This window comes from Saccoglossus kowalevskii, chromosome 6 (genome assembly GCF_978046115.1).
Source record: "Saccoglossus kowalevskii chromosome 6, keSacKowa6.1, whole genome shotgun sequence".
In the NCBI taxonomy this organism is placed as follows: domain Eukaryota; kingdom Metazoa; phylum Hemichordata; class Enteropneusta; family Harrimaniidae; genus Saccoglossus; species Saccoglossus kowalevskii.
The window spans coordinates 41,157,753-41,184,913 of NC_140646.1; the positions used below are offsets into that span (position 1 = coordinate 41,157,753).

General features: G+C 35.1%; 2 protein-coding genes across 2 annotated transcripts in view; one reads left to right on the plus strand and one right to left on the minus strand.

The window, feature by feature from the left end:
• Positions 1-6,447, plus strand: part of LOC100366394 (beta-1-syntrophin-like) — a 63,436-nt gene extending 56,989 nt beyond the window's left edge. Inside the window, exons 4-6 of the mRNA XM_085500554.1 lie at positions 3,211-3,410; positions 3,954-4,153; positions 4,943-6,447. Coding sequence (XP_085356680.1) covers positions 3,211-3,410; positions 3,954-4,153; positions 4,943-5,035 — 493 coding nt within the window. The 3' untranslated portion in view covers positions 5,036-6,447. The remainder of the gene's footprint in view (positions 1-3,210; positions 3,411-3,953; positions 4,154-4,942) is intronic.
• Positions 6,448-6,786: 339 nt separating this feature from the next.
• LOC102806707 (malonate--CoA ligase ACSF3, mitochondrial-like) overlaps positions 6,787-27,161 on the minus strand; it is a 28,005-nt gene continuing 7,630 nt past the window's right edge. The window contains exons 4-5 of the mRNA XM_085500555.1: positions 10,084-10,305; positions 6,787-8,228 (exon numbers count right to left, since the gene is read on the minus strand). Coding sequence (XP_085356681.1) covers positions 7,846-8,228; positions 10,084-10,305 — 605 coding nt within the window. The 3' untranslated portion in view covers positions 6,787-7,845. The remainder of the gene's footprint in view (positions 8,229-10,083; positions 10,306-27,161) is intronic.

The window sequence follows — 27,161 nt, forward strand, 5'->3', positions numbered from 1 at the left end:
ATTGAATCGTCAGTTTCTTACCTATGTGGTTTGCATGTAAGACTGATAACAATATGTATGTGTGCATGGCATATAATTATGTACATTACATGTTGACAACTCTGAGTTGAGTCTTCTATATTTTAATTTTCACAAAAATGAGAGTATATTTAACTACATATATGAAAGTTTGTTTTATCATAGGTTACAAGGCATATTAGTCAAATACTGTATTGTATTATATTTATTGTGTAATTTGACACAGTTATGGTATAGCCTACTCAGAAAATTATTAAAAGATGTAATATTTAACATCTCTATATATTGCCATGCACTTAAGTACTAGTTAAACAGCATGGAGATTGCCATGGTTACTAACTGCAACATCTTGGAATCAAGTTTCCTGTTAACAGTGATAGACAAAATGACACAATGAAGCACACAATGGGAGTCTTTGCAGTTAGGATGTCTGTATGTATGGGTGTATATGTGTATGTATGTGTCCGACTGTTCCACTGATATCTAAAGAATCATATGTTCATATGATGAAACTTGGTGCATACATTGTATATGCTCTGGGCTAATGTGCATATTTGATTAGGTTTTGGTTAAAATCCATGCATATTAATTACCTAATTTCCAGCTTATTCATAAGTGTTCCACTGATATCTAAAGAACCACTAATTGGATTTTAATTAAACTCTGTGCATAAAATGCTCTGGGACAGTGCACAGACCTGATTAGTTTTGGTAGAAATGCCATGCATATTAATTACCTAATTTGTATAATGATTTGTCATTTTCAACTTTTCTACTGATATCTCAAGTACTAATCATCTCATTACAATGAAACTCTGTACATAGATGTGATAGGACAATGCACAGACTTGACAATTATTGAATTAATATTCATGCATTGAAATTATCTAATTTGTTGATTGTTTTCACGTCAAATCTTTACCGAACCTAAACTGCTTGCTAACTGAAAGGCTGTGATGACAGAGATCATCTGCGATTGCGGCGACACCAAGTACTGATAACATAAAATTATATGTATATTTTTAATGTCTTCATGCAATATATTCTGAGTTATCCACTTTATTCTGGCCCGCGAATTAATAGGATACAATTTTAAACACGTTTTTGAACGCCCCGAATTAAAAGGGTACATTTAAAAATTAGCGTTCGAAAATAAAATGGGTGCGCGAACTAATAGAGACCGCGAATTAATCGAGTTTTTACGGTATCACATTTTAGCACATAAAGTACCATTCAACAGATTTTGATGAAACGTGGTACATAGATGACCTGAATAGTTTTTGGTTGAAATCAATGTGATATCAGTAATGCGGATCTGGACATGCAACTTTAAGATTATCTCATTCCAACTTATGATGATTCTGAAATGAAATGATGACACAGTGACACGGTTGACAAAGAAACAAATGTACACTTAATTTTCGCTGTCAGCCTCTCTATACTCTATGTACGAGTCAATGAACACACTTGTATAATGGTTGCATTAAGTGAGCGTGTTGTCACACACCTGATGTGATCATCCACCACTACCTTGTACCTTTCAACTTGGTGTATTCATACATTCAAGAAAAGTTGTTTCCTGCTAAAATATGCACATTCTATTCAAAAACAATCATAGGTCATCCTCACCTGGTGTGTAGTTCAATGATTTTACTTTCCCCCATTAGGTCATCCTCACCTGGTGTGTAGTTCAATGATTTCACTTTCCCCTATTAGGTCATTCTCACCTGGTGTGTAGTTCAATGATTTCACTTTTCCCCCATTAGGTCATCCTCACCTGGTGTGTAGTTCAATGATTTCACTTTTCCCCCATTAGGTCATCCTCACCTGGTATGTAGTTCAATGATTTCACTTTACCCCCATTAGGTCATTCTCACCTGGTGTGTAGTTCAATGATTTCACTTTCCCCCATTAGTTCATCCTCACCTGGTGTGTAGTTCAATGATTTCACTTTCCCCCATTAGGTCATCCTCACCTGGTGTGTAGTTCAGTGATTTCACTTTACCCCATTAGGTCATTCTCACTTGGTGTGTAGTTCAATGATTTTACTTTCCCCCATTAGGTCATTCTCACCTGGTGTGTAGTTCAATGATTTCACTTTTCCCCCATTAGGTCATCCTCACCTGGTGTGTAGTTCAGTGATTTCACTTTACCCCCATTAGGTCATTCTCACTTGGTGTGTAGTTCAATGATTTTACTTTCCCTCATTAGGTCATCCTCACCTGGTGTGTAGTTCAGTGATTTCACTTTACCCCCATTAGGTCATTCTCACTTGGTGTGTAGTTCAATGATTTTACTTTCCCCCATTAGGTCATTCTCACCTGGTGTGTAGTTCAATGATTTCACTTTCCCCCATTAGTTCATCCTCACCTGGTATGTAGTTCAATGATTTCACTTTCCCCCATTAGGTCATTCTCACCTGGTGTGTAGTTCAGTGATTTCACTTTACCCCCATTAGGTCATTCTCACCTGGTGTGTAGTTCAATGATTTCACTTTTCCCCATTAGGTCATCCTCACCTGGTATGTAGTTCAATGATTTCACTTTCCCCCATTAGGTCATTCTCACCTAGTGTGTAGTTCAATGATTTTACTTTCCCCCATTAGGTCATCCTCACCTGGTATGTAGTTCAATGATTTCACTTTACCCCATTAGGTCATCCTCACCTGGTGTGTAGTTCAATGATTTCATTTTCCCCATTAGGTCATCCTCACCTGGTATGTAGTTCAGTGATTTCACTTTACCCCATTAGGTCATCCTCACCTGGTGTGTAGTTCAATGATTTCACTTTCCCCCATTAGGTCATCCTCACCCGGTATGTAGTTCAATGATTTCACTTTCCCCCATTAGGTCATCCTCACCTGGTATGTAGTTCAATGATTTTACTTTCCCCCATTAGGTCATCCTCACCTGGTATGTAGTTCAATGATTTCACTTTACCCCATTAGGTCATTCTCACCTGGTATGTAGTTCACTAATATCACTTTCTTTTGAAACACCTTAAACACAATACAACATTTGTAAAGGCATAACCATCGTCTATGACAATGCTGGTGAAAGCTAGTCTGATGTAATTTTTCCAAAATGAAAATACAAGTAATGATAGTGTCTTTTTAAAAGTTTTTCATATGTTGATTGAATGGTGCTTGCAACAACAGACTTGCTGCCATTTTATTATTATTAACTATTTGCAGATTAGTTCATTCTGGAGGACCAACCAAAGTATCCAATCATAAAATGGCTGAGTTGACTTTCGGCACACGAACTGGAACTCGAAATGGTATAGAAGCTCATTTGTTTCGAGTGGATACGCAGCGTGACTTAGCTGCTTGGTCTAGAGTTCTTGTTCAAGGAGCTCACAATGCTGCCAGTATCATAAAAGAAATTAACTGTGGTAAGATAGAGAGAAGTTTATAGTCTGCACCCTCTATTGACCACTATGTGAAAACTTTTGTTTAATGTGTTTCAGTTGTTGCTGAAGTCGTATAAAAACAGTGATCACACCTTTGTCTATATCTAATCAAGGAAAACATTTCTGAGGGTACACAGTGACTTCCACCTTATTTATCAATTTGTAAAAATTGAGTTTACATTAAATATTTTTTTTTTAAATCAATTTGTGTATTTTGTTGGTTACGATACGTTTTGTATTTTGATACTCAACAGATTAACTGTCAATAATTCATAAATACAATCTATAAAAGTGGATATTTGTGGTTTCATATTCAGATTCATTGCTTGAGAATTGATATGTGTATGTGCTGTCCAAATACTGAATATGCTCTATTAGTAGTACATGTACTTGCATGCATGACAGTGGTGTGTCTATGGTGGTCAAACTAAGTCATACTTTAATGATCTAATATACAATAAATATAATATGCATTATGTCATGTAAATAATCCTAACCAAATATTTTCTTCTTCAACTCTCGTAGCTGTTACTTTCCAAGGCAAAGAAGCACGTCTAACTTTACACTACGATAGCGGTTTCACTTTAACCGATGCCAGACCAGAGGCCCAAGAAGCAGGCAGGTCGTCAGTTTTATGGAATTTCTCTTATGAAAAACTGAGATTCTCCTCAGATGATGGAGCCAGAATACTGTGGCTAGATTTTGGTGCTGGAGAGGGTGAATTTGTAAGTGAAATATCAATATCCATCAACTGGTTTCTGATTGGTTGTTCTCCTCAATACACATTTGTACAAGAAAAAAATACAACTGAAAAGATGACAGGATTATTTTGGTGCATTAATGTACATTTAAGATTTCCAAACATAAATATTAAAGTTTCAAGACAGAATTTGTATTTAGGGAATAAAGGACTCTACACTGGCTATTGTTGTGTGATACCAGGACAAAGATGCAGTCAAACCCATTATTTAAGTGAACATCCCATCCAAAACCCATTATCAGGTTATAATATCTTAGACTATCAAAATATTTAATATACACGTATATGCCGCTGTAGCTTAGGAAGGAAGAAAGACAGTGGGTAAATTAATTCATGATGGTTTGCTGGCCCATAGAGAACTCGATCAATGACTATCAAACTTGTTTATGATTTATCTATATGTATAGATGACCTGTAAAAAGAAAAGATATTGACCAAATTTCAGTATGCAAACTACACTATCGCAATACACCAATGATTTGGGGATTACAGAGCCGTGGTTTACTTGTGCCCCCCCCCCCCCCTTGTTATACTTGTTCAAAACACAGTTTCATGTACAAATGGTTCCCTTTGAGAAAGCAGCTCTGTCGTAGTGCTTTGAATTTTATCTAGATAGGCCATATTTTTGACACATATCGAACACATCGTAGAACATGGATTTATATGTTAAGAACATGTCTCATGATATTATTTAGATGATGTTTTTAAGATTACATCCTTGCATTCTGTAATTTCTCTTCATCTATTTCTGTAGGAATTGGATCTTCACACATGTCCCAAACCAGTGGTGTTCGTTATGCACACCTTCCTGTCAGCCAAGGTTACCAGGATGGGGCTATTTGCATAAAGAAGAAAAAGATACCCTGGGAGATTTTCCTTCATTTTTTTAAACAAAAATGTAAATGAAATTGCTGCAAAGTTGAAAAAAAATTAAAAATTTTCTGCAAACTTTTTTCAAAACTAAAGTGAAATATGACCAACGATTCCAATAAACTAACACTATGAACAAGATATAAATACTAATCTTAATTAAGAAAAAGTCAGAAAAACTCTTCAACCGAAGTGCACTTGTAAATACCTTTTACAAATATACCAATTTATTAAAATTTTAAATCATGATCTAATCATTTGTTGTCCCCAAAGAGCTTTAATATATTATAAACCATGTTTTTTTTTTCTTAAACCAACCTTCCTCCCACCATTCCACAATGGAATTGCCCAATATTTTGTTATTTTTAGCTTATTTCTAAGTTTATAACATTTTTATTATGGGGAGGACAGGTTAGTAGTAGCATTATTGACAACTGATTGATTGATTATAAAAACAAAGATTATTTTATTTAAAATATATATTTAACAGTTTTGAAATAACACTTAGTTTATTCAAGAGATTTATAATTCTTGTTTCAAAAAAAAAAATTTTTATCATGAGTTGATAGTTTCACTAAATGTAGATTGAGGGATTGCAACAGAACTGATTATCATTTTATTTCATTCCATTATTTTAGTTCAGTCTTACAGAAAATTTATGAATGACCAATTTTCTAGTGTCTGGTGTGACTTATTTGACTGTGATGAAGCACAATTGCTATTATAAAAACTGCAATTTTATGAATAAGAATTCTACTCAGAAATCATCACATTGTTAAAATGAGTATGATATTATCAGGAAAATTAATGAGACCTTAAAGTAGTATTTGATCTGTTTAATAGTAGACAGAGGTGTGTATATGGTTAAAATAAGTATACAGTAAATGCAATTTTATGGTCTATTCATGCTTCCAACTGAGCGGTTTCTACTGTTTAGTGGAAAATGTTCTGATGAAACAAAACAGTTTTTTTGGTCCGTCTTTGAAATTAAATATGCAATAAGTGTGCTTAACTAACCATTGTATTATGATCATAATTGTAGTGTGTGTTTTTTTTGTATAATTGAAGTGCATGTATACATACACTTAAATATGCCAATATGTGTACAACCAATATTATGTAGTTTTGTTTTCTCTACTCACTGCCTTTCATTATCTTCGCCCAGCAGTTTGCATCCACTATGCATGGATAATTCTGATATTTATTTTTATTTGTAATTACTGACACTTGTATTCTATTCCTAGTCTTCACTACATAATACAATATAACTTTGATTTATTTTTTGATATTAGTATCTCCATGTGATCTGCTTGTGTAACTCATCTAGCCAGGTTGGTATTTAAAGGGACATGGTCTGCAACGTATTGGCAATAAATAATACAAAAATAACCTTAGCCTTCTGTCAATTTCATTGATCGTGTTTAGTCTTCTGTCCATGAGTCATTGGTTATGTTTATACTTTTGCCAACGATACAGTTATAAGTTATGTTTAGATTTATGTCAATATATTGTTATAAAACTATTTATTTTAGAGGCAAAGATCAAATTTAATCCAAGATGTGTGATTATGACATGGCAATTCAGAGACTGTCCCTTTAACTAAGGTGTTTGCCAAAAACAAAATGGTATTTTACATTCCCCTCTGTGATTACATGAAAGGCGGATAAGTAAATTAGTTATGGATATCATGGGCACCAATTAACAAGTTGATAACTTCTTACCAATTAGTTAAAATTTGTAATGCACCAAGCTTTAATACTCAAAAACAATAGCTGACAGCGCAGTATCTACAATTATATTGTACCTTTCATGACCAACAATAGTAACTTCCAATTGTGCCACTAGAGGGCGCTACAACACACATTGGACTTTTTCTGTATTGCTATATTTGACAGGTAACACCTATTTGCAAATATCTTTGTGCAGATGTGAACTCAATTATCGTTTTATTAATAATTGCTTAATTTTATGACTACATCATGTTATTACATCAATAACTTAAAGTACTCTCAAATGCAATTAAAAAAAGACAACTTGTTTGTAAATCTTTGTCATTGATTTTGTGATTGGATTGTTGAGTGACAAACTATCCTAGGGGATATGCAACTATGATATCTACGGATGGTGATATATGATATCAAAGATTTATAAGATAGGGATATGCAACTAGGATATCTACGGATGGTGATATATGATATCAAAGATTTATAAGATAGGGATATGCAACTAGGATATCTACGGATGGTGATATATGATATCAAAGATTTATAAGATAGGGGTATGCAACTAGGATATCTACGGATGGTGATATGATATCAAAGATTTATAAGATAGGGGTATGCAACTAGGATATCCATGGATGGTGATATATGATATCAAAAATTTATAAGATAGAGGTATGCAACTAGGATATCTACGGATGGTGATATATGATATCAAAGATTTATAAGATAGGGATATGCAACTAGGATATCTACGGATGGTGATATATGATATCAAAGATTTATAAGATAGGGATATGCAACTAGGATATCTACGGATGGTGATATATGATATCAAAGATTTATAAGATAGGGATATGCAACTAGGATATCCATGGATGGTGATATATGATATCAAAGATTTATAAGGTAGGGGTATGCAATCATGATATAAGATATCAAGGATATTGTAATTTATGTGAAAAAAATGTGATGCGATACGTTATACCTGCAAACATATTGATCATTGCGATATTGATTATTGCTATATTGGAATCTATGTACACATCAATACAGTTAAGCATCATTAAAGACCAACATTTAATTTATCAGAAAACATATCTCTTTTTAGTTGCTTCTTATTCACTTTACCCATGGGATTCTTGGGAATATTCTCCACACATTTCAAAACAGATGGCAACTTGTATGATGGTAGAATATCGGCAGCCCATTGTTTTAACTCCAATAAAGTCAAGTTGTACCCATCATTTAAAACCACCAGTGCCACTATGTTTTCTCCCCATGTTGGATCAGGTATGCCAAAAACGACACATTCTTTAATCTTCTGGTTGGCCAGTAGATGGCGTTCAATCTCCAGAGCACTAATCTTGTAACCACCACTTTTAATGATATCCACCGATGTACGGCCAATTATATGATATCTCCCGTCACGGTAAGCCACAGTGTCTCCTACAATTGTTAAAATTTTTAACAAAAAAATGTTAAAATTATGCTTTATGCACTTAGTTCAATTGCCAGGACATATGCCATCTAGAGGTGATTATATGGTATGGTCATCAAGATGTGTGACCTCCATGTGATCATGAACCTGGTTGTTGGGATGTGTGACCTCCATGTGATCATTGACCTGGTTGTTGGGATGTGTGACCTCCATGTGATCATTGACCTGGTTGTTGGGATGTGTGACCTCCATGTGATCATTGACCTGGTTGTTGGGATGTGTGACCTCCATGTGATCATTGACCTGGTTGTTGGGATGTGTGACCTCCATGTGATCATTGACCTGGTTGTTGGGATGTGTGACCTCCATGTGATCATGAACCTGGTTGTTGGGATGTGTGACCTCCATGTGATCATGAACCTGGTTGTTGGGATGTGTGACCTCCATGTGATCATTGACCTGGTTGTTGGGATGTGTGACCTCCATGTGATCATGAACCTGGTTGTTGGGATGTGTGACCTCCATGTGATCATTGACCTGGTTGTTGGGATGTGTGACCTCCATGTGATCATGAACCTGGTTGTTGGGATGTGTGACCTCCATGTGATCATTGACCTGGTTGTCAAGAGGTGTGACCTCCAGGTGATTATAGACCTGGTTGTCAAGAGGTGTGACCTCCATGTGATTATAGACCTGGTTGTCAAGAGGTGTGATCTCCAGGTGATTATAGACCTGGTTGTCAAGAGGTGTGACCTCCAGGTGATTATAGACCTGGTTGTCAGGATGTGTGACCATCAGGTGATTATAGAGTTTATAAATTAATAAACGCTGCTCGGACTGATAAATATGATATATAGAAGATAATACTTGGTAATCGTAGTTCTAAATAACTATTAAAAATAGTTATTATAAACCTGGTTGTCAAGAGGTGTGACCTCCAGGTGATCATGAACCTGGTTGTTGGGATGTGTGACCTCCAGGTGATCATGAACCTGGTTGTTGGGATGTGTGACCTTCATGTGATCATTGACCTGGTTGTCAGGATGTGTGACCTCCATGTGATTATAGACCTGATTGTCAGGATGTGTAACCTCCATGTGATTATAGACCTGGTTGTCAGGATGTGTGACCTCCATGTGATTATAGACCTGATTGTCAGGATGTGTGACTTCCATGTGATTATAGACCTGATTGTCAGGATGTGTGACCTCCATGTGATTATAGACCTGGTTGTCGGGATGTGTGACCTTCATGTGATCATTGACCTGGTTGTCAGGATGTGTGACCTCCAGGTGATCATTGACCTGGTTGTCAGGATGTGTGACCTTTATGTGATCATTGACCTGGATGTCAAGAGGTGTGACCTTCATGTGATCATTGACCTGGTTGTCAGGATGTGTGACCTCCAGGTGATCATTGACCTGGTTGTCAAGAGGTGTGACCTTCATGTGATCATTGACCTGGTTGTCAGGATGTGTGACCTCCAGGTGATCATTGACCTGGATGTCAAGAGGTGTGACCTTCATGTGATCATTGACCTGGTTGTCAGGATGTGTGACCTCCAGGTGATCATTGACCTGGTTGTCAAGAGGTGTGACCTTCATGTGATCATTGACCTGGTTGTCAGGATGTGTGAACTTCATGTGACCATGAACAAATTCAATAAAATGTAATAAGTTAATATTTATATATATGTAAAACATTAAAAAGTATAAATACAGTTTTATTTTAAATGCCAGCTCCACTCCTTGCTGATATTCATTCACTATATGATGAATTAGTTTCACTTGTTATTTTGATTTTTATTAAATCACCCAAAGGAAACGATTTGATTACGATAAAGATAGAGGAAATTGTTCTTGCCTGTTTTGAACCAGCCATCCTCAGTGAACTCTTCTTTGGTTGCTTGTGGTTTTCTCCAATATTTATGAAACACTGATGGTCCTTTTACATGAAGCTCCCCTTCACTTTCCTCCATTTCATTTGTTGTTATTGTACCATTCATACCATCGCCTTGGGCAACCACTGTGCCATCTTTTTCAACTATTCTCAGTTTAACAGAAGGAAACGGATTTCCCACTGCACCTATATCGAAGAAGGAAAGAAAGTATAATTACAAATATTGAAGTTGAAGTTCAGATAATATTAGCCCTGACATTTGTGAGATATGTTTTATGTTGAGGTATGTGTAAAAGTAAAAAATGAAATGTGGATACCACATTATAAGTGAAATACTTATCAATTGAATATGAAAATATATTTATTTATTATTTTATTTCCATTTCTCTAAAGAAATATATCCCACTAACCTAGGGGAACAGGTTACAATGCGAAAGTTACAGGCGTGACTTTAATCGCGTAAATAAAATAAAGTATTATATATATATATATATATATATATACACATACACATACACATATACAACTCATCTATTGGAGAGCTCACACTAACAAATTATATCTAATCTGAAAAGCTGTGTATACAAATCTTGCAATAACAAGCAGCCTGTCGGCTGAGATAGCTCCGCTGTTAGCAATGCACATGGCAATTAAAGAACAGAAGATATCATTAGAAAATGAACAAATCTGAGAGAGGTCCACATGTAGTACCTATATGTATAATATATCAAAGCAATTGGACTTGCGGTTTTCAACAAGAAGTCGAAAATATCACTTTTTACCAAAAATTACAAAAATATTCATCAAAATTAGAGAATTAAAGATATCATCATGAAATGAACAAATCTGAGAGAGGTCCACATGTAGTACCTATATATGTAATATCAAAGCAATTGGACTTGCGGTTTTCAACAAGAAGTCTAAAATATCACTTTTTACCAAAAATTACAAAAATATTCACCAAAATTAGAGAATTAAAGATATCATTACAAAATGAACAAATCTGAGAGAGGTCCACATGTAGTACCTATATATGTAATATCAAAGCAATTGGACTTGCGGTTTTCAACAAGAAGTCAAAAATATCACTTTTTACCAAAAATGACAAAAATATTCACCAAAATTAGAGAATTAAAGATATCATTACAAAATGAACAAATCTGAGAGAGGTCCACATGTAGTACCTATATATGTAATATCAAAGCAATTAGACTTGCGGTTTTCAACAAGAAGTCGAAAATATCACTTTTTACCAAAAATTACAAAAATATTCACCAAAATTAGAGAATTAAAGATATCATTACAAAATGAACAAATCTGAGAGAGGTCCACATGTAGTACCTATATATGTAATATCAAAGCAATTGGACTTGCGGTTTTCAACAAGAAGTCGAAAATATCACTTTTTACCAAAAATGACAAAAATATTCACCAAAATTAGAAAATTAAAGATATCATTACAAAATGAACAAATCTGAGAGAGGTCCACATGTAGTACCTATATATGTAATATCAAAGCAATTGGACTTGCGGTTTTTAACAAGAAGTTGAAAATATCACTTTTTACTAAAAATGACAAAAATATTCACCAAAATTAGAGAATTGAAGATATCATCATGAAATGAACAAATCTGAGAGAGGTCTACCCAAGGTACATATACACCAAGTATCAAAGCATTCAGGCTTGTAGTTTTCAAGAAGAAGTCGAAAAAGTAAAACATTGACACGGACCACGGACGACGACGACGACAACGGACAATCACTCATATGATAAGCTCCGCTCGACAAAGTCGACAGCGGAGCTAGAAATATATGTAAGTTTACTGATAGGCGAAAGGAACTCAAATTGTGGTTCAATGCGATTAATTTGATCAAAAAGCTGTTTTCGAATATGGTTATGTGCTGGACAAACTACCAGAAAATGAGTTTCATCTTCAACAGCATCTATTCATATTTGGCAGGTTCTATTTTCCACTGGAGTTTCATAATATCTACTGGTCTCAATGTGTAACTTATAATTAGAGCACCGAAATTTAGTTTATATATATTCATATTTAAATGTGTTTTGTATTTATTTATTTGTACTGTTATAGAACCCACTGGGACAGCAAGCCTGGTCCCAATTTCTGTTTCATAACAAAATTAAGACACTTAACAATTAAATGAGAATGAAGCACAAGTAAAACATGAATGTGTACCATGTGACTAATATACAATGTATGTTTGAGATATATAACTTGAAGTGTCAGTTAAAAGTTTAGTGCCACCCAGAGTCATAATCTGTTGTACAAGCTAATATGCATATCAGGAGTCATTCATGAATTTATTTGCAACAAGACTCATTCATTTTATACTAAATATCTATGTACAGTTTTCCTTTACATTCATTTATTACTTATTAGTAACGCTCACGTTAGAGATACAGGCCCGATTGGGATCAAAACTCAACACGTGCCGAGATTTGCTTCCTGAACTCTCGGCATGAACCAAAATCACACCCTCGGTGGTGAGTTAAAGCGAACATAACGTTACTAACGTAAATGCAACTGCTGTAATCCCTCTCCAAATATGGAAGATTAAAAATGTTGGCACATGCCGAGATCTTGTATTCTGAATGTAGTAAATAAGTGCCATGAATTATAGCCCCTTCCAAAGAGATATGCTAATTTGATACCCCTAATATATACAGTATGTTGTGAATTTTATCCCTCACAGATAGATATTCTCCCTCAATATGAATAATACCTCCCTCACAGACAGATATTCTCCCTCAATATGAATAATACCTCCCTCACAGACAGATATTCTCCCTCAATATGAATAATACCTCCCTCACAGACAGATATTCTCCCTCAATATGAATGATACCTCCCTCACAGACAGATATTCTCCCTCAATATGAATGATACCTCCCTCACAGACAGATATTCTCCCTCAATATGAATAATACCTCCCTCACAGACAGATATTCTCCCTCAATATGAATAATACCTCCCTCACAGACAGATATTCTCCCTCAATATGAATAATACCTCCCTCACAGACAGATATTCTCCCTCAATATGAATAATACCTCCCTCACAGACAGATATTCTCCCTCAATATGAATAATACCTCCCTCACAGACAGATATTCTCCCTCAATATGAATAATACCTCCCTCACAGACAGATATTCTCCCTCAATATGAATGATACCTCCCTCACAGACAGATATTCTCCCTCAATATGAATGATACTTCCCTCACAGACAGATAATCTCCCTCAATATGAATAATACCTCCCTCACAGACAGATATTCTCCCTCAATATGAATAATACCTCCCTCACAGACAGATATTCTCCCTCAATATGAATAATACCTCCCTCACAGACAGATATTCTCCCTCAATATGAATAATACCTCCCTCACAGACAGATATTCTCCCTCAATATGAATAATACCTCCCTCACAGACAGATATTCTCCCTCAATATGAATAATACCTCCCTCACAGACAGATATTCTCCCTCAATATGAATAATACCTCCCTCACAGACAGATATTCTCCCTCAATATGAATAATACCTCCCTCACAGACAGATATTCTCCCACAATGAGAATAATACCTCCCTCACAGACAGATATTCTCCCTCAATGAGAATAATACCTCCCTCACAGACAGATATTCTCCCTCAATATGAATAATACCTCCCTGACAGACAGATATTCTCCCTCAATATGAATAATACCTCCCTGACAGACAGATATTCTCCCTCAATATGAATAATACCTCCCTCACAGACAGATATTCTCCCTCAATATGAATAATACCTCCCTTACAAACAGATATTCTCCCTCAATATGAATAATACCTCCCTCACAGACAGATATTCTCCCTCAATATGAATAATACCTCCCTTACAAACATATGTTTGCCACTATATGTGCTGTGTATTATACCACCGAACAGACATTTTGTCCCTAATATCTGCTGTGTGTTAATAAAATATGCATATTATTTGCTGACTTACAGTGTAAAGGCCAGAAACACTTGTTAAATTTGTTGACCAGTTTAGTATGATACAGTCTTCTAATTACCACAATCGACAGTGGGGTCAAGACCGAATATACATGATTCTGGCATTTCATAATAAATGCTTTCTATTAATAATTTCACTTTCCAATAATATTTATGAGATATGTCTACATCATAACTTTGTTAAAAGTTATTTGCATTTTGTGTACGTAGTGCACATGCTTTGGTTCCTTGTCCCGTATTTTACAACCAATGCATCATCACAGTGAGGTTGATTGCAACTTGTGTTTAAGTGACGTTCAACACCATCAAATCTCATTGATGGTGCTGAACGTTGTGCTCATATCCGAAGGCCACACACAAGTGATGCTACCAGATATATACACAAGCTAACAAGCCACACCAACCCACGCAGTGACTGCTCAGATAGCAACAGATTTGTACACACTGCCACCATGTCATACTCAGGTGTGAGCAATCATTAATATTCAAAATTGGCACACTCATTCCAGCTGGCATTAATTGTCAATTTATCTCATTTCCTTTGCCTTGATTGGCTCTTTATTGTATTTGTATGCTTTATAGTGAGGTGTCCACTTGCTGAGGAAGGGTTGAACCCGAAACATTCTGTTTTTTATACTCCATATTAGTCCTTTTTTTATTCCCCGCTGGTCGGTTTTATTGTTTTAGTATTGTGGACATGCTTCGTCCATTTTCCTTCAAATTTGTTACATATATTATACAAGCTAGGATACATGACTATGACAATTCATTTAAAGATGGCCCACTGGCAGCCATCTTGCTTTTTGGCCTTACTACTATACTTCCAAGTCTTGATTATTGTCATTTATATTTGGCACATACATGTTGGAATACATGTGTGTGTTAGTTCGTTTCATAGTCACATTAAAGATGAATGACTGGAGCAGACAAAATGTGGTATCTTGAAAACATGCTTTGTCGATTTTTGTGCATATGTGGTACAAATGATTTTGCAATCAGATCAAAATGGCTGACTGGCATTTTTAAAATGTTATATTTTTGTGTTATCATATATTTCACATTATAATATACCCCTATGTTTATGTGTAGGTATATCTTTCAGAGGTTGTTTTAAATATTTTAGTGAAATATTAAATTCATACTTATTTTTCATAGGTCAGTATAATTCATATTGGGGAAAAAACTGCATGCAAGAGAGTATAATGAGGGCTGAATATCTCTTTTCGAGATAATTCAAGACAGAATATATTTGCATAACATAAGTAAAATATAATGACAAAACTTGTTTCATTTGAATGGTGTTTCCCTTCACTTGACATATGGTTTCCATTCATCGACTTAAAACTATTGTTTAGAACTGAAGTCATCTGATAAAATAGTAAATAAGCCTATTCAGTCAGAACTGTGTCTACACTATCAACTACTTTACACACTGTCATCATTGAATTTATACAATTCACCATTTTGAGCTTTGATACAAGCACAGTAATGAGATAGATGTACTGTAAGTTCATAGAGTTGAAATATTGTGCTACCATGGAAATTACCACTCACATTTTTCAACATATTTAAAGGACATGGGAAAATGACTGATGTTTCAATTTTTGGGAACAATTTGAGAACCGCTTAAACTTTATAACAAAGTATGGTGGTAATATTTGAATTGTTTCTTTCTTTACAATATCATGATATTTAAGATTGTGATCATTACATGCATAATTATGTATCATTTCAACACAGTATTATTTATCCACACATTGTAAAAGGAAAACTTATTACTCTATAACAGAAACCAGTATTAAAAAACATTAAATGTTTCCAAATTCACTGTATGTAGTGTACAATGAGACTCATTGCAGGATTTACAAAAATTACAAAATGAACCCATGAATGAAGTTTAAACAGTGTGCACTGGCATATTGTGGCAATTTAGATTGAACTGTTTTTTTAATCAAAAGTATTTTTGAAGCCAGACTGCATTAAAATATGCTTGTATCTGAATACCAGGGGTACTTGCTTCTATAATACATGTATGCTTGTATCTGAATACCAGGGGTACTTGCTTCTATAATATGCTTGTATCTGAATACCAGGGGTACTTGCTTCTATAATATGCTTGTATCTGAATACCAGGGGTACTCACTTCTATAATATGCTTGTATCTGAATACCAGGGGTACTTGCTTCAGTTCTATAATATGCTTGTATCTGAATACCAGGGGTACTTGCTTCTGTAATATGCTTGTATCTGAATACCAGGGGTACTTGCTTCTGTAATATGCTTGTATCTGAATACCAGGGATACTTGCTTCTATAATATGCTTGTATCTGAATACCAGGGGTACTAGCTTCTATAATATGCTTGTATCTGAATACCAGGGGTACTAGCTTCTATAATATGCTTGTATCTGAATACCAGGGGTACTTGCTTCAGTTCTATAATATGCTTGTATCTGAATACCAGGGGTACTTGCTTCTGTAATATGCTTGTATCTGAATACCAGGGGTACTTGCTTCTGTAATATGCTTGTATCTGAATACCAGGGATACTTGCTTCTATAATATGCTTGTATCTGAATACCAGGGGTACTTGCTTCTATAATACATGTATGCTTGTATCTGAATACCAGGGGTACTCGCTTCTATAATATGCTTGTATCTGAATACCAGGGGTACTTGCTTCAGTTCTATAATATGCTTGTATCTGAATACCAGGGGTACTTGCTTCTGTAATATGCTTGTATCTGAATACCAGGGGTACTTGCTTCTGTAATATGCTTGTATCTGAATACCAGGGATACTTGCTTCTATAATATGCTTGTATCTGAATACCAGGGGTACTTGCTTCTATAATATGCTTGTATCTGAATACCAGGGGTACTTGCTTCTATAATATGCTTGTATCTGAATACCAGGGGTACTTGCTTCTATAATATGCTTGTATCTGAATACCAGGGGTACTTGCTTCTATAATATGCTTGTATCTGAATACCAGGGGTACTAGCTTCTATAATATGCTTGTATCTGAATACCAGGGGTACTAGCTTCTATAATATGCTTGTATCTGAATACCAGGGATACTAGCTTCTATAATATGCTTGTATCTGAATACCAGGGATACTTGCTTCTATAATATGCTTGTATCTGAATACCAGGGGTACTTGCTTCTATAATATGCTTGTATCTGAATACCAGGGGTACTTGCTTCTATAATATGCTTGTATCTGAATACCAGGGGTACTTGCTTCTATAATATGCTTGTATCTGAATACCAGGGGTACTTGCTTCTATAATATGCTTGTATCTGAATACCAGGGGTACTTGCTTCTGTAATATGCTTGTGTCTGAATACCAGGGGTACTTGCTTCTATAATATGCTTGTATCTGAATACCAGGGGTACTTGCTTCTATAATATGCTTGTATCTGAATACCAGGGGTACTTGCTTCTATAATATGCTTGTATCTGAATACCAGGGGTACTTGCTTCTGTAATATGCTTGTATCTGAATACCAGGGGTACTTGCTTCTATAATATGCTTGTATCTGAATACCAGGGGTACTTGCTTCTATAATATGCTTGTATCTGAATACCAGGGGTACTAGCTTCTATAATATGCTTGTATCTGAATACCAGGGGTACTAGCTTCTATAATATGCTTGTATCTGAATACCAGGGGTACTTGCTTCTATAATATGCTTGTATCTGAATACCAGGGGTACTTGCTTCTATAATATGCTTGTATCTGAATACCAGGGGTACTTGCTTCTATAATATGCTTGTATCTGAATACCAGGGATACTAGCTTCTATAATATGCTTGTATCTGAATACCAGGGGTACTTGCTTCTATAATATGCTTGTATCTGAATACCAGGGGTACTTGCTTCTATAATATGCTTGTATCTGAATACCAGGGGTACTAGCTTCTATAATATGCTTGTATCTGAATACCAGGGGTACTTGCTTCTATAATACATGTATGCTTGTATCTGAATACCAGGGGTACTTGCTTCTATAATATGCTTGTATCTGAATACCAGGGATACTTGCTTCTATAATATGCTAGTATCTGAATACCAGGGGTACTTGCTTCTATAATATGCTTGTATCTGAATACCAGGGGTACTTGCTTCTATAATATGCTTGTATCTGAATACCAGGGGTACTTGCTTCTATAATATGCTTGTATCTGAATACCAGGGGTACTAGCTTCTATAATATGCTTGTATCTGAATACCAGGGGTACTTGCTTCTATAATATGCTTGTATCTGAATACCAGGGGTACTTGCTTCTATAATATGCTTGTATCTGAATACCAGGGGTACTTGCTTCTATAATACATGTATGCTTGTATCTGAATACCAGGGGTACTTGCTTCTATAATATGCTTGTATCTGAATACCAGGGGTACTAGCTTCTATTATATGCTTGTATCTGAATACCAGGGGTACTTGCTTCTATAATATGCTAAAAATCACATAATAAACATAACTGATTTTTCTTTACACAAGTGATTTTTAGACATGAACAGAATGTAGGTGACAAATGATGATAGATGTACATTGTATCAATGATGATGATAACCTATTTAGGCATTTCTAGTATCATATACCTAAACAAACTGTAATTCTCAAAATGTTCAAACAATTTTAAAGTATCTAATGGAAACAATTAATAAAATATCTAATTTTTTGAATAATCTGGTACATAAAATTAGAAAATGCAACTAAGTTTGTATTTAATAATTTATTAAACACTGCTCGGACTGATAAATGTGATATATAGAAGATAATATTTGGTAATCATAGTCCTAAGTAACTATTAAAAATAGCTAGACGTTTTGAGCAATGGCTCTTTATTGATAGCATAGAAGAAAATGTTTAAACGTAGCGACGGTGTTATTTTTTACCATTGACCAGTTTACACTGGTATAAAAATGGCGGATTTTACACTGGCATAAACTGTTTGACCAGAGTCATAGAGAGTCACAGTGACTTTCACTGGGGTAATAGGGAGTCACAGTGACTTTCACTAGGGTCATAGGGAGTCACAGTGACTTTCACTGGGGTATTAGAGAGTCACAGTGACTTTCACTAGGGTCATAGGGAGTCACAGTGACTTTCACTGGGATAATAGGGAGTCACAGTGACTTTCACTGGGATAATAGGGAGTCACAGTGACTTTCACTGGGGTAATAGAGAGTCACAGTGACGTTCACTGGGGTAATAGAGAGTCACAGTGACTTTCACTAGGTAATAGGGAGTCACAGTGACTTTCACTGGGGTAATAGAGAGTCACAGTGACTTTCACTGGGGTAATAGGGAGTCACAGTGACTTTCACTAGGGTCATAGGGAGTCACAGTGACTTTCACTAGGGTAATAGGGAGTCACAGTGACTTTCACTAGGGCCATAGAGAGTCACAGTGACTTTCACTAGGGTCATAGAGAGTCACAGTGACTTTCACTAGGGTCATAGGAAGTCACAGTGACTTTCACTCGGGTCATAGAGAGTCACAGTGACTTTCACTCGGGTCATAGAGAGTCACAGTGACTTTCACTCAGGTCATAGAGAGTCACAGTGACTTTCACTGGGGTAATAGAGAGACACAGTGACTTTCACTAGAGTCATAGGGAGACACAGTGACTTTCACTGGGGTAATAGGGAGTCACAGTGACTTTCACTAGGGTCATAGGGAGTCACAGTGACTTTCACTGGGGTAATAGAGAGTCACAGTGACTTTCACTAGGTAATAGGGAGTCACAGTGACTTTCACTGGGGTAATAGAGAGTCACAGTGACTTTCATTAGGGTAATAGGGAGTCACAGTGACTTTCACTAGGGTAATATGGAGTCACAGTGACTTTCACTAGGGTAATATGGAGTCACAGTGACTTTCACTAGGGTAATAGGGAGTCACAGTGACTTTCACTCGGGTCATAGAGAGTCACAGTGACTTTCACTCAGGTCATAGAGAGTCACAGTGACTTTCACTGGGGTAAGAGAGAGACACAGTGACTTTCACTAGGGTCATAGGGAGACACTGACTTTCACTGGGGTAATAGGGAGTCACAGTGACTTTCACTAGGGTCATAGGGAGTCACAGTGACTTTCACTGGGGTAATAGAGAGTCACAGTGACTTTCACTAGGGTCATAGGGAGTCACAGTGACTTTCACTGGGGTAATAGGGAGTCACAGTGACTTTCACTAGGGTCATAGGGAGTCACAGTGACTTTCACTGGGGTAATAGAGAGTCACAGTGACTTTCACTAGGGTCATAGGGAGTCACAGTGACTTTCACTGGGGTAATAGAGAGACACAGTGACTTTCACTGGGGTCATAGGGAGACACAGTGTCTTTCACTGGGGTCATAGGGAGACACAGTGTCTTTCACTAGGGTAATAGGGAGTCACAGTGACTTTCACTGGGGTAATAGGGAGTCACAGTGACTTTCATTAGGGTCATAGGGAGACACAGTGACTTTCACTAGGGTAATAGGGAGTCACAGTGACTTTCACTAGGGTCATAGGGAGTCACAGTGACTTTCACTGGGGTAATAGGGAGTCACAGTGACTTTCACTGGGGTAATAGGGAGTCAAAAATTATTAATAGTTTTTATTTTAACTGACCAGCACAACTAAATAATGTACACTTAAAATACTGACTAAACCTTAAATATTGGATACTTATTAAACTAGCTGGTATTATACTGTGCATGATTAATCACAGATTTCCCAACTCACTGGAGGGAGGCCTATGACAAATTTTAACTACCGGGGTATATTCATTTACAATTATCATGCAATTTTCTTTTTCTCATCATATATGACATTTTTTTTTCAACAAAATTTACTAGCATAGTCCCTAGTTTTCAGCTCAGTTTTCAACTCTGTAATTTGATACATAATGTATGATCGGATAATAAATGTTGTTGGCTCAATGGACTACATTTTGGGTAAAAATGTTATTTTCAACTTGTTCATGAAAACCCAGTTGCTTTGATATTTTATATATACGATAGATACCTTGAATAGACCTCTATCAGATTTTATATATATGACAGATACCTTGGATAGACCTCTATCAGATTTTATATATACGACAGATACCTTGGATAGACCTCTATCAGATTTTACATATACGATAGATACCTTGGATAGACCTCTATCAGATTTTACATATACGATAGATACCTTGGATAGACCTCTATCAGATTTTACATATACGATAGATACCTTGAATAGACCTCTATCAGATTTTATATATACGATAGATACCTTGGATAGACCTCTATCAGATTTTACATATACGATAGATACCTTGAATAGACCTCTATCAGATTTTATATATACGATAGATACCTTGGATAGACCTCTATCAGATTTTACATATACGATAGATACCTTGGATAGACCTCTATCAGATTTTATATATATACGATAGATACCTTGGATAGACCTCTATCAGTTACACATACGATAGATACCTTGAATAGACCTCTATCAGATTTTATATATACGATAGATACCTTGAATAGACCTCTATCAGATTTTACATATACGATAGATACCTTGAATAGACCTCTATCAGATTTTACATATACGATAGATACCTTGAATAGACCTCTATCAGATTTTACATATACGATAGATACCTGGAATAGACCTCTATCAGATTTTACATATACGATAGATACCTTGAATAGACCTCTATCAGATTTTACATATACGATAGATACCTTGAATAGACAGACCTCTATCAGATTTTACATATATGATAGATACCTTGAATAGACCTCTATCAGATTTTACATATATGATAGATACCTCAGATAGACCTCTATCAGATTTTACATATATGATAGATACCTTGAATAGACCTCTATCAGATTTTATATATACGATAGATACCTTGAATAGACCTCTATCAGATTTTATATATGTGATAGATACCTTGAATAGACCTCTATCAGATTTTATATATACGATAGATACCTTGGATAGACCTCTATCAGATTTTATATATACGATAGATACCTTGGATAGACCTCTATCAGATTATACATGTACGATAGATACCTTGAATAGACCTCTATCAGATTATATATATACGATAGATACCTTGGATAGACCTCTATCAGATTTTACATATATGATAGATACCTTGGATAGACCTCTATCAGATTTTATATATACGATAGATACCTTGGATAGACCTCTATCAGATTTTATATATACGATAGATACCTTGGATAGACCTCTATCAGATTTTACATATACGATAGATACCTTGGATAGATCTCTATCAGATTTTACATATACGATAGATACCTTGAATAGACCTCTATCAGATTTTATATATACGATAGATACCTTGGATAGACCTCTATCAGATTTTACATATACGATAGATACCTTGGATAGACCTCTATCAGATTTTATATATATACGATAGATACCTTGGATAGACCTCTATCAGTTACACATACGATAGATACCTTGAATAGACCTCTATCAGATTTTATATATACGATAGATACCTTGAATAGACCTCTATCAGATTTTACATATACGATAGATACCTTGAATAGACCTCTATCAGATTTTACATATACGATAGATACCTTGAATAGACCTCTATCAGATTTTACATATACGATAGATAACTGGAATAGACCTCTATCAGATTTTACATATACGATAGATACCTTGAATAGACCTCTATCAGATTTTACATATACGATAGATACCTTGAATAGACAGACCTCTATCAGATTTTACATATATGATAGATACCTTGAATAGACCTCTATCAGATTTTACATATATGATAGATACCTCAGATAGACCTCTATCAGATTTTACATATATGATAGATACCTTGAATAGACCTCTATCAGATTTTATATATACGATAGATACCTTGAATAGACCTCTATCAGATTTTATATATATGATAGATACCTTGAATAGACCTCTATCAGATTTTATATATACGATAGATACCTTGGATAGACCTCTATCAGATTTTATATATACGATAGATACCTTGGATAGACCTCTATCAGATTATACATGTACGATAGATACCTTGAATAGACCTCTATCAGATTATATATATACGATAGATACCTTGGATAGACCTCTATCAGATTTTACATATATGATAGATACCTTGGATAGACCTCTATCAGATTTTATATATACGATAGATACCTTGGATAGACCTCTATCAGATTTTATATATACGATAGATACCTTGAATAGACCTCTATCAGATTTTATAAATGTGATAGATACCTTGGATAGACCTCTATCAGATTTTATATATACGATAGATACCTTGGATAGACCTCTATCGGTTACACATACGATAGATACCTTGAATAGACCTCTATCAGATTTTATATATGTGATAGATACCTTGGATAGACCTCTATCAGATTTTACATATATGATAGATACCTTGGATAGACCTCTATCAGATTTTACATATACGATAGATACCTTGAATAGACCTCTATCAGATTTTATATATACGATAGATACCTTGGATAGACCTCTATCAGATTTTACATATACGATAGATACCTTGGATAGACCTCTATCAGATTTTACATATACGATAGATACCTTGAATAGACCTCTATCAGATTTTATATATACGATAGATACCTTGGATAGACCTCTATCAGATTTTACATATACGATAGATACCTTGAATAGACCTCTATCAGATTTTATATATACGATAGATACCTTGAATAGACCTCTATCAGATTTTACATATACGATAGATACCTTGGATAGACCTCTATCAGATTTTACATATACGATAGATACCTTGGATAGACCTCTATCAGATTTTATATGTACGATAGATACCTTGGATAGACCTCTATCAGATTTTACATATACGATAGATACCTTGAATAGACCTCTATCAGATTTTACATATACGATAGATACCTTGGATAGACCTTTATCGGATTTTACATATACGATAGATACCTTGAATAGACCTCTATCAGATTATATATATACGATAGATACCTTGGATAGACCTCTATCAGATTTTATATATACGATAGATACCTTGGATAGACCTCTATCAGATTTTACATATACGATAGATACCTTGAATAGACCTCTATCAGATTTTATATATACGATAGATACCTTGGATAGACCTCTATCAGATTTTACATATATGATAGATACCTTGAATAGAACTCTATCAGATTTTACATATATGATAGATACCTTGGATAGACCTCTATCAGATTTTATTTATACAATAGATACCTTGGATAGACCTCTATCAGATTATATATATACGATAGATACCTTGAATAGACCTCTATCAGATTTTACATATACGATAGATACCTTGGATAGACCTCTATCAGATTTTACATATATGATAGATACCTTGAATAGACCTCTATCAGATTTTATATATACGATAGATACCTTGGATAGACCTCTATCAGATTTTACATATACGATAGATACCTTGGATAGACCTCTATCAGATTTTACATATACGATAGATACCTTGGATAGACCTCTATCAGATTTTACATATACAATAGATACCTTGGATAGACCTCTATCAGATTTTACATATACGATAGATACCTTGGATAGACCTCTATCAGATTTTACAGATACGATAGATACCTTGAATAGACCTCTATCAGATTTTATATATACGATAGATACCTTGAATAGACCTCTATCAGATTTTATATATACGATAGATACCTTGGATAGACCTCTATCAGATTTTATATATACGATAGATACCTTGGATAGACCTCTATCAGATTTTATATATACGATAGATACCTTGGATAGACCTCTATCAGATTTTACATATACGATAGATACCTTGGATAGACCTCTATCAGATTTTATATATACGATAGATACCTTGGATAGACCTCTATCAGATTTTATATATACGATAGATACCTTGGATAGACCTCTATCAGATTTTACATATACGATAGATACCTTGGATAGACCTCTATCAGATTTTACATATACGATAGATACTTTGGATAGACCTCTATCAGATTTTACATATATAATAGATACCTTGGATAGACCTCTATCAGATTTTACATATACGATAGATACCTTGGATAGACCTCTATCAGATTTTACATATACGATAGATACCTTGGATAGACCTCTATCAGATTTTACATATACAATAGATACCTTGGATAGACCTCTATCAGATTTTACATATACGATAGATACCTTGGATAGACCTCTATCAGATTTTACATATACGATAGATACCTTGGATAGACCTCTATCAGATTTTACAGATACGATAGATACCTTGAATAGACCTCTATCAGATTTTATATATACGATAGATACCTTGAATAGACCTCTATCAGATTTTATATATACGATAGATACCTTGGATAGACCTCTATCAGATTTTACATATACGATAGATACCTTGAATAGACCTCTATCAGATTTTACATATACGATAGATACCTTGGATAGACCTCTATCAGATTTTACATATACGATAGATACCTTGAATAGACCTCTATCAGATTATATATATACGATAGATACCTTGGATAGACCTCTATCAGATTTTACATATACGATAGATACCTTGAATAGACCTCTATCAGATTTTACATATACGATAGATACCTTGGATAGACCTCTATCAGATTTTATTTATACGATAGGTACCTTGGATAGACCTCTATCAGATTTTATATATACGATAGATACCTTGAATAGACCTCTATCAGATTTTACATATACGATAGATACCTTGAATAGACCTCTATCAGATTTTACATATATGATAGATACCTTGGATAGACCTCTATCAGATTTTATTTATTTTCTCGTCACATTTTCTCTGATGTATAATTTGGAAAATCTTTTGTTAATAACCTTGGCCTATTTTTTCAAATGCTTCCAGCCCAGCTCCTATAAAGGAGTAATAAATAAATAAGGCAATTACATGACTTATAGTCAAAGGTCACATTGAAGCCTGATAGCATATTCTGAAAAAAAATAACTAGGTTGCAGATGACAGTGTTTGCTTTACTTGATAAAAACAGAAAAATATTATCTATTGTTGGATGGACTGAAGATATTATCTATTGTTGGATGGACTGAAGATATTATCTATTGTTGGATGGACTGAAGATATTATCTATTGTTGGATGGACTGAAGATATTCTCCATTGTTGGACGGATTGAAGATATATCTTTGTGACGCATATAACAATCCAACCTTGCTTGCAAACATTATTACTACCTTATACTAACACTTATGGTCTGGTTAGACTTAAAATACACCAAGATTATTCACTTTTGAGATATAATTTTTGGTATGTGTTGATTTTTGGATATTTTATCTTCGTCGTTCTGTACTTCGTTTATTAATTCCAACTTCCCAGTTTGCGTAAAAAGGGTGAGTTTCACAGTTTCGACATCAAAAATGCCTTTGCTTCATTATTTACTGAGGGACGGCCGCTTAGGTATGTGCTCTGTAACTTGCAGCAAATGAACCTAAAAACGTTAGGTAATCAAACAAAAATGACTTGTACTGAAGTCCAAAATATACGTTCAAGGTCTGCATTTTTTCGTAGCATAAAAACGATTTACTCCCTTGCTCATTGTGACACCCTCAAATCAACTGATTTCCATTTCCCTCAAGAGTCAAAATGGTATGTGCCTCCATTTTACGCCGCGTCTCGAAAAAGTTTTTTTTTGCTTGACGTGTTCATTTGCCTTCAATTGCGTTTCTGAGTCTTGCCGATAACATTTTGGTTGAAATTCACGTAGATATCAAAGAGAAAACTCAAATTTTCATCTAAAGCTAATTTGCATAACAATGTTTTTGTTATCGGTCACTGGTAGCATAGTGGTTGTCGCATCAGACTCATGATCGGTAGACCAAGTTCAAATCCTACCTTAGGCTGAACATCAAAATGGTCGACCCCTACCCTGGGTGAGTGTACCACAGA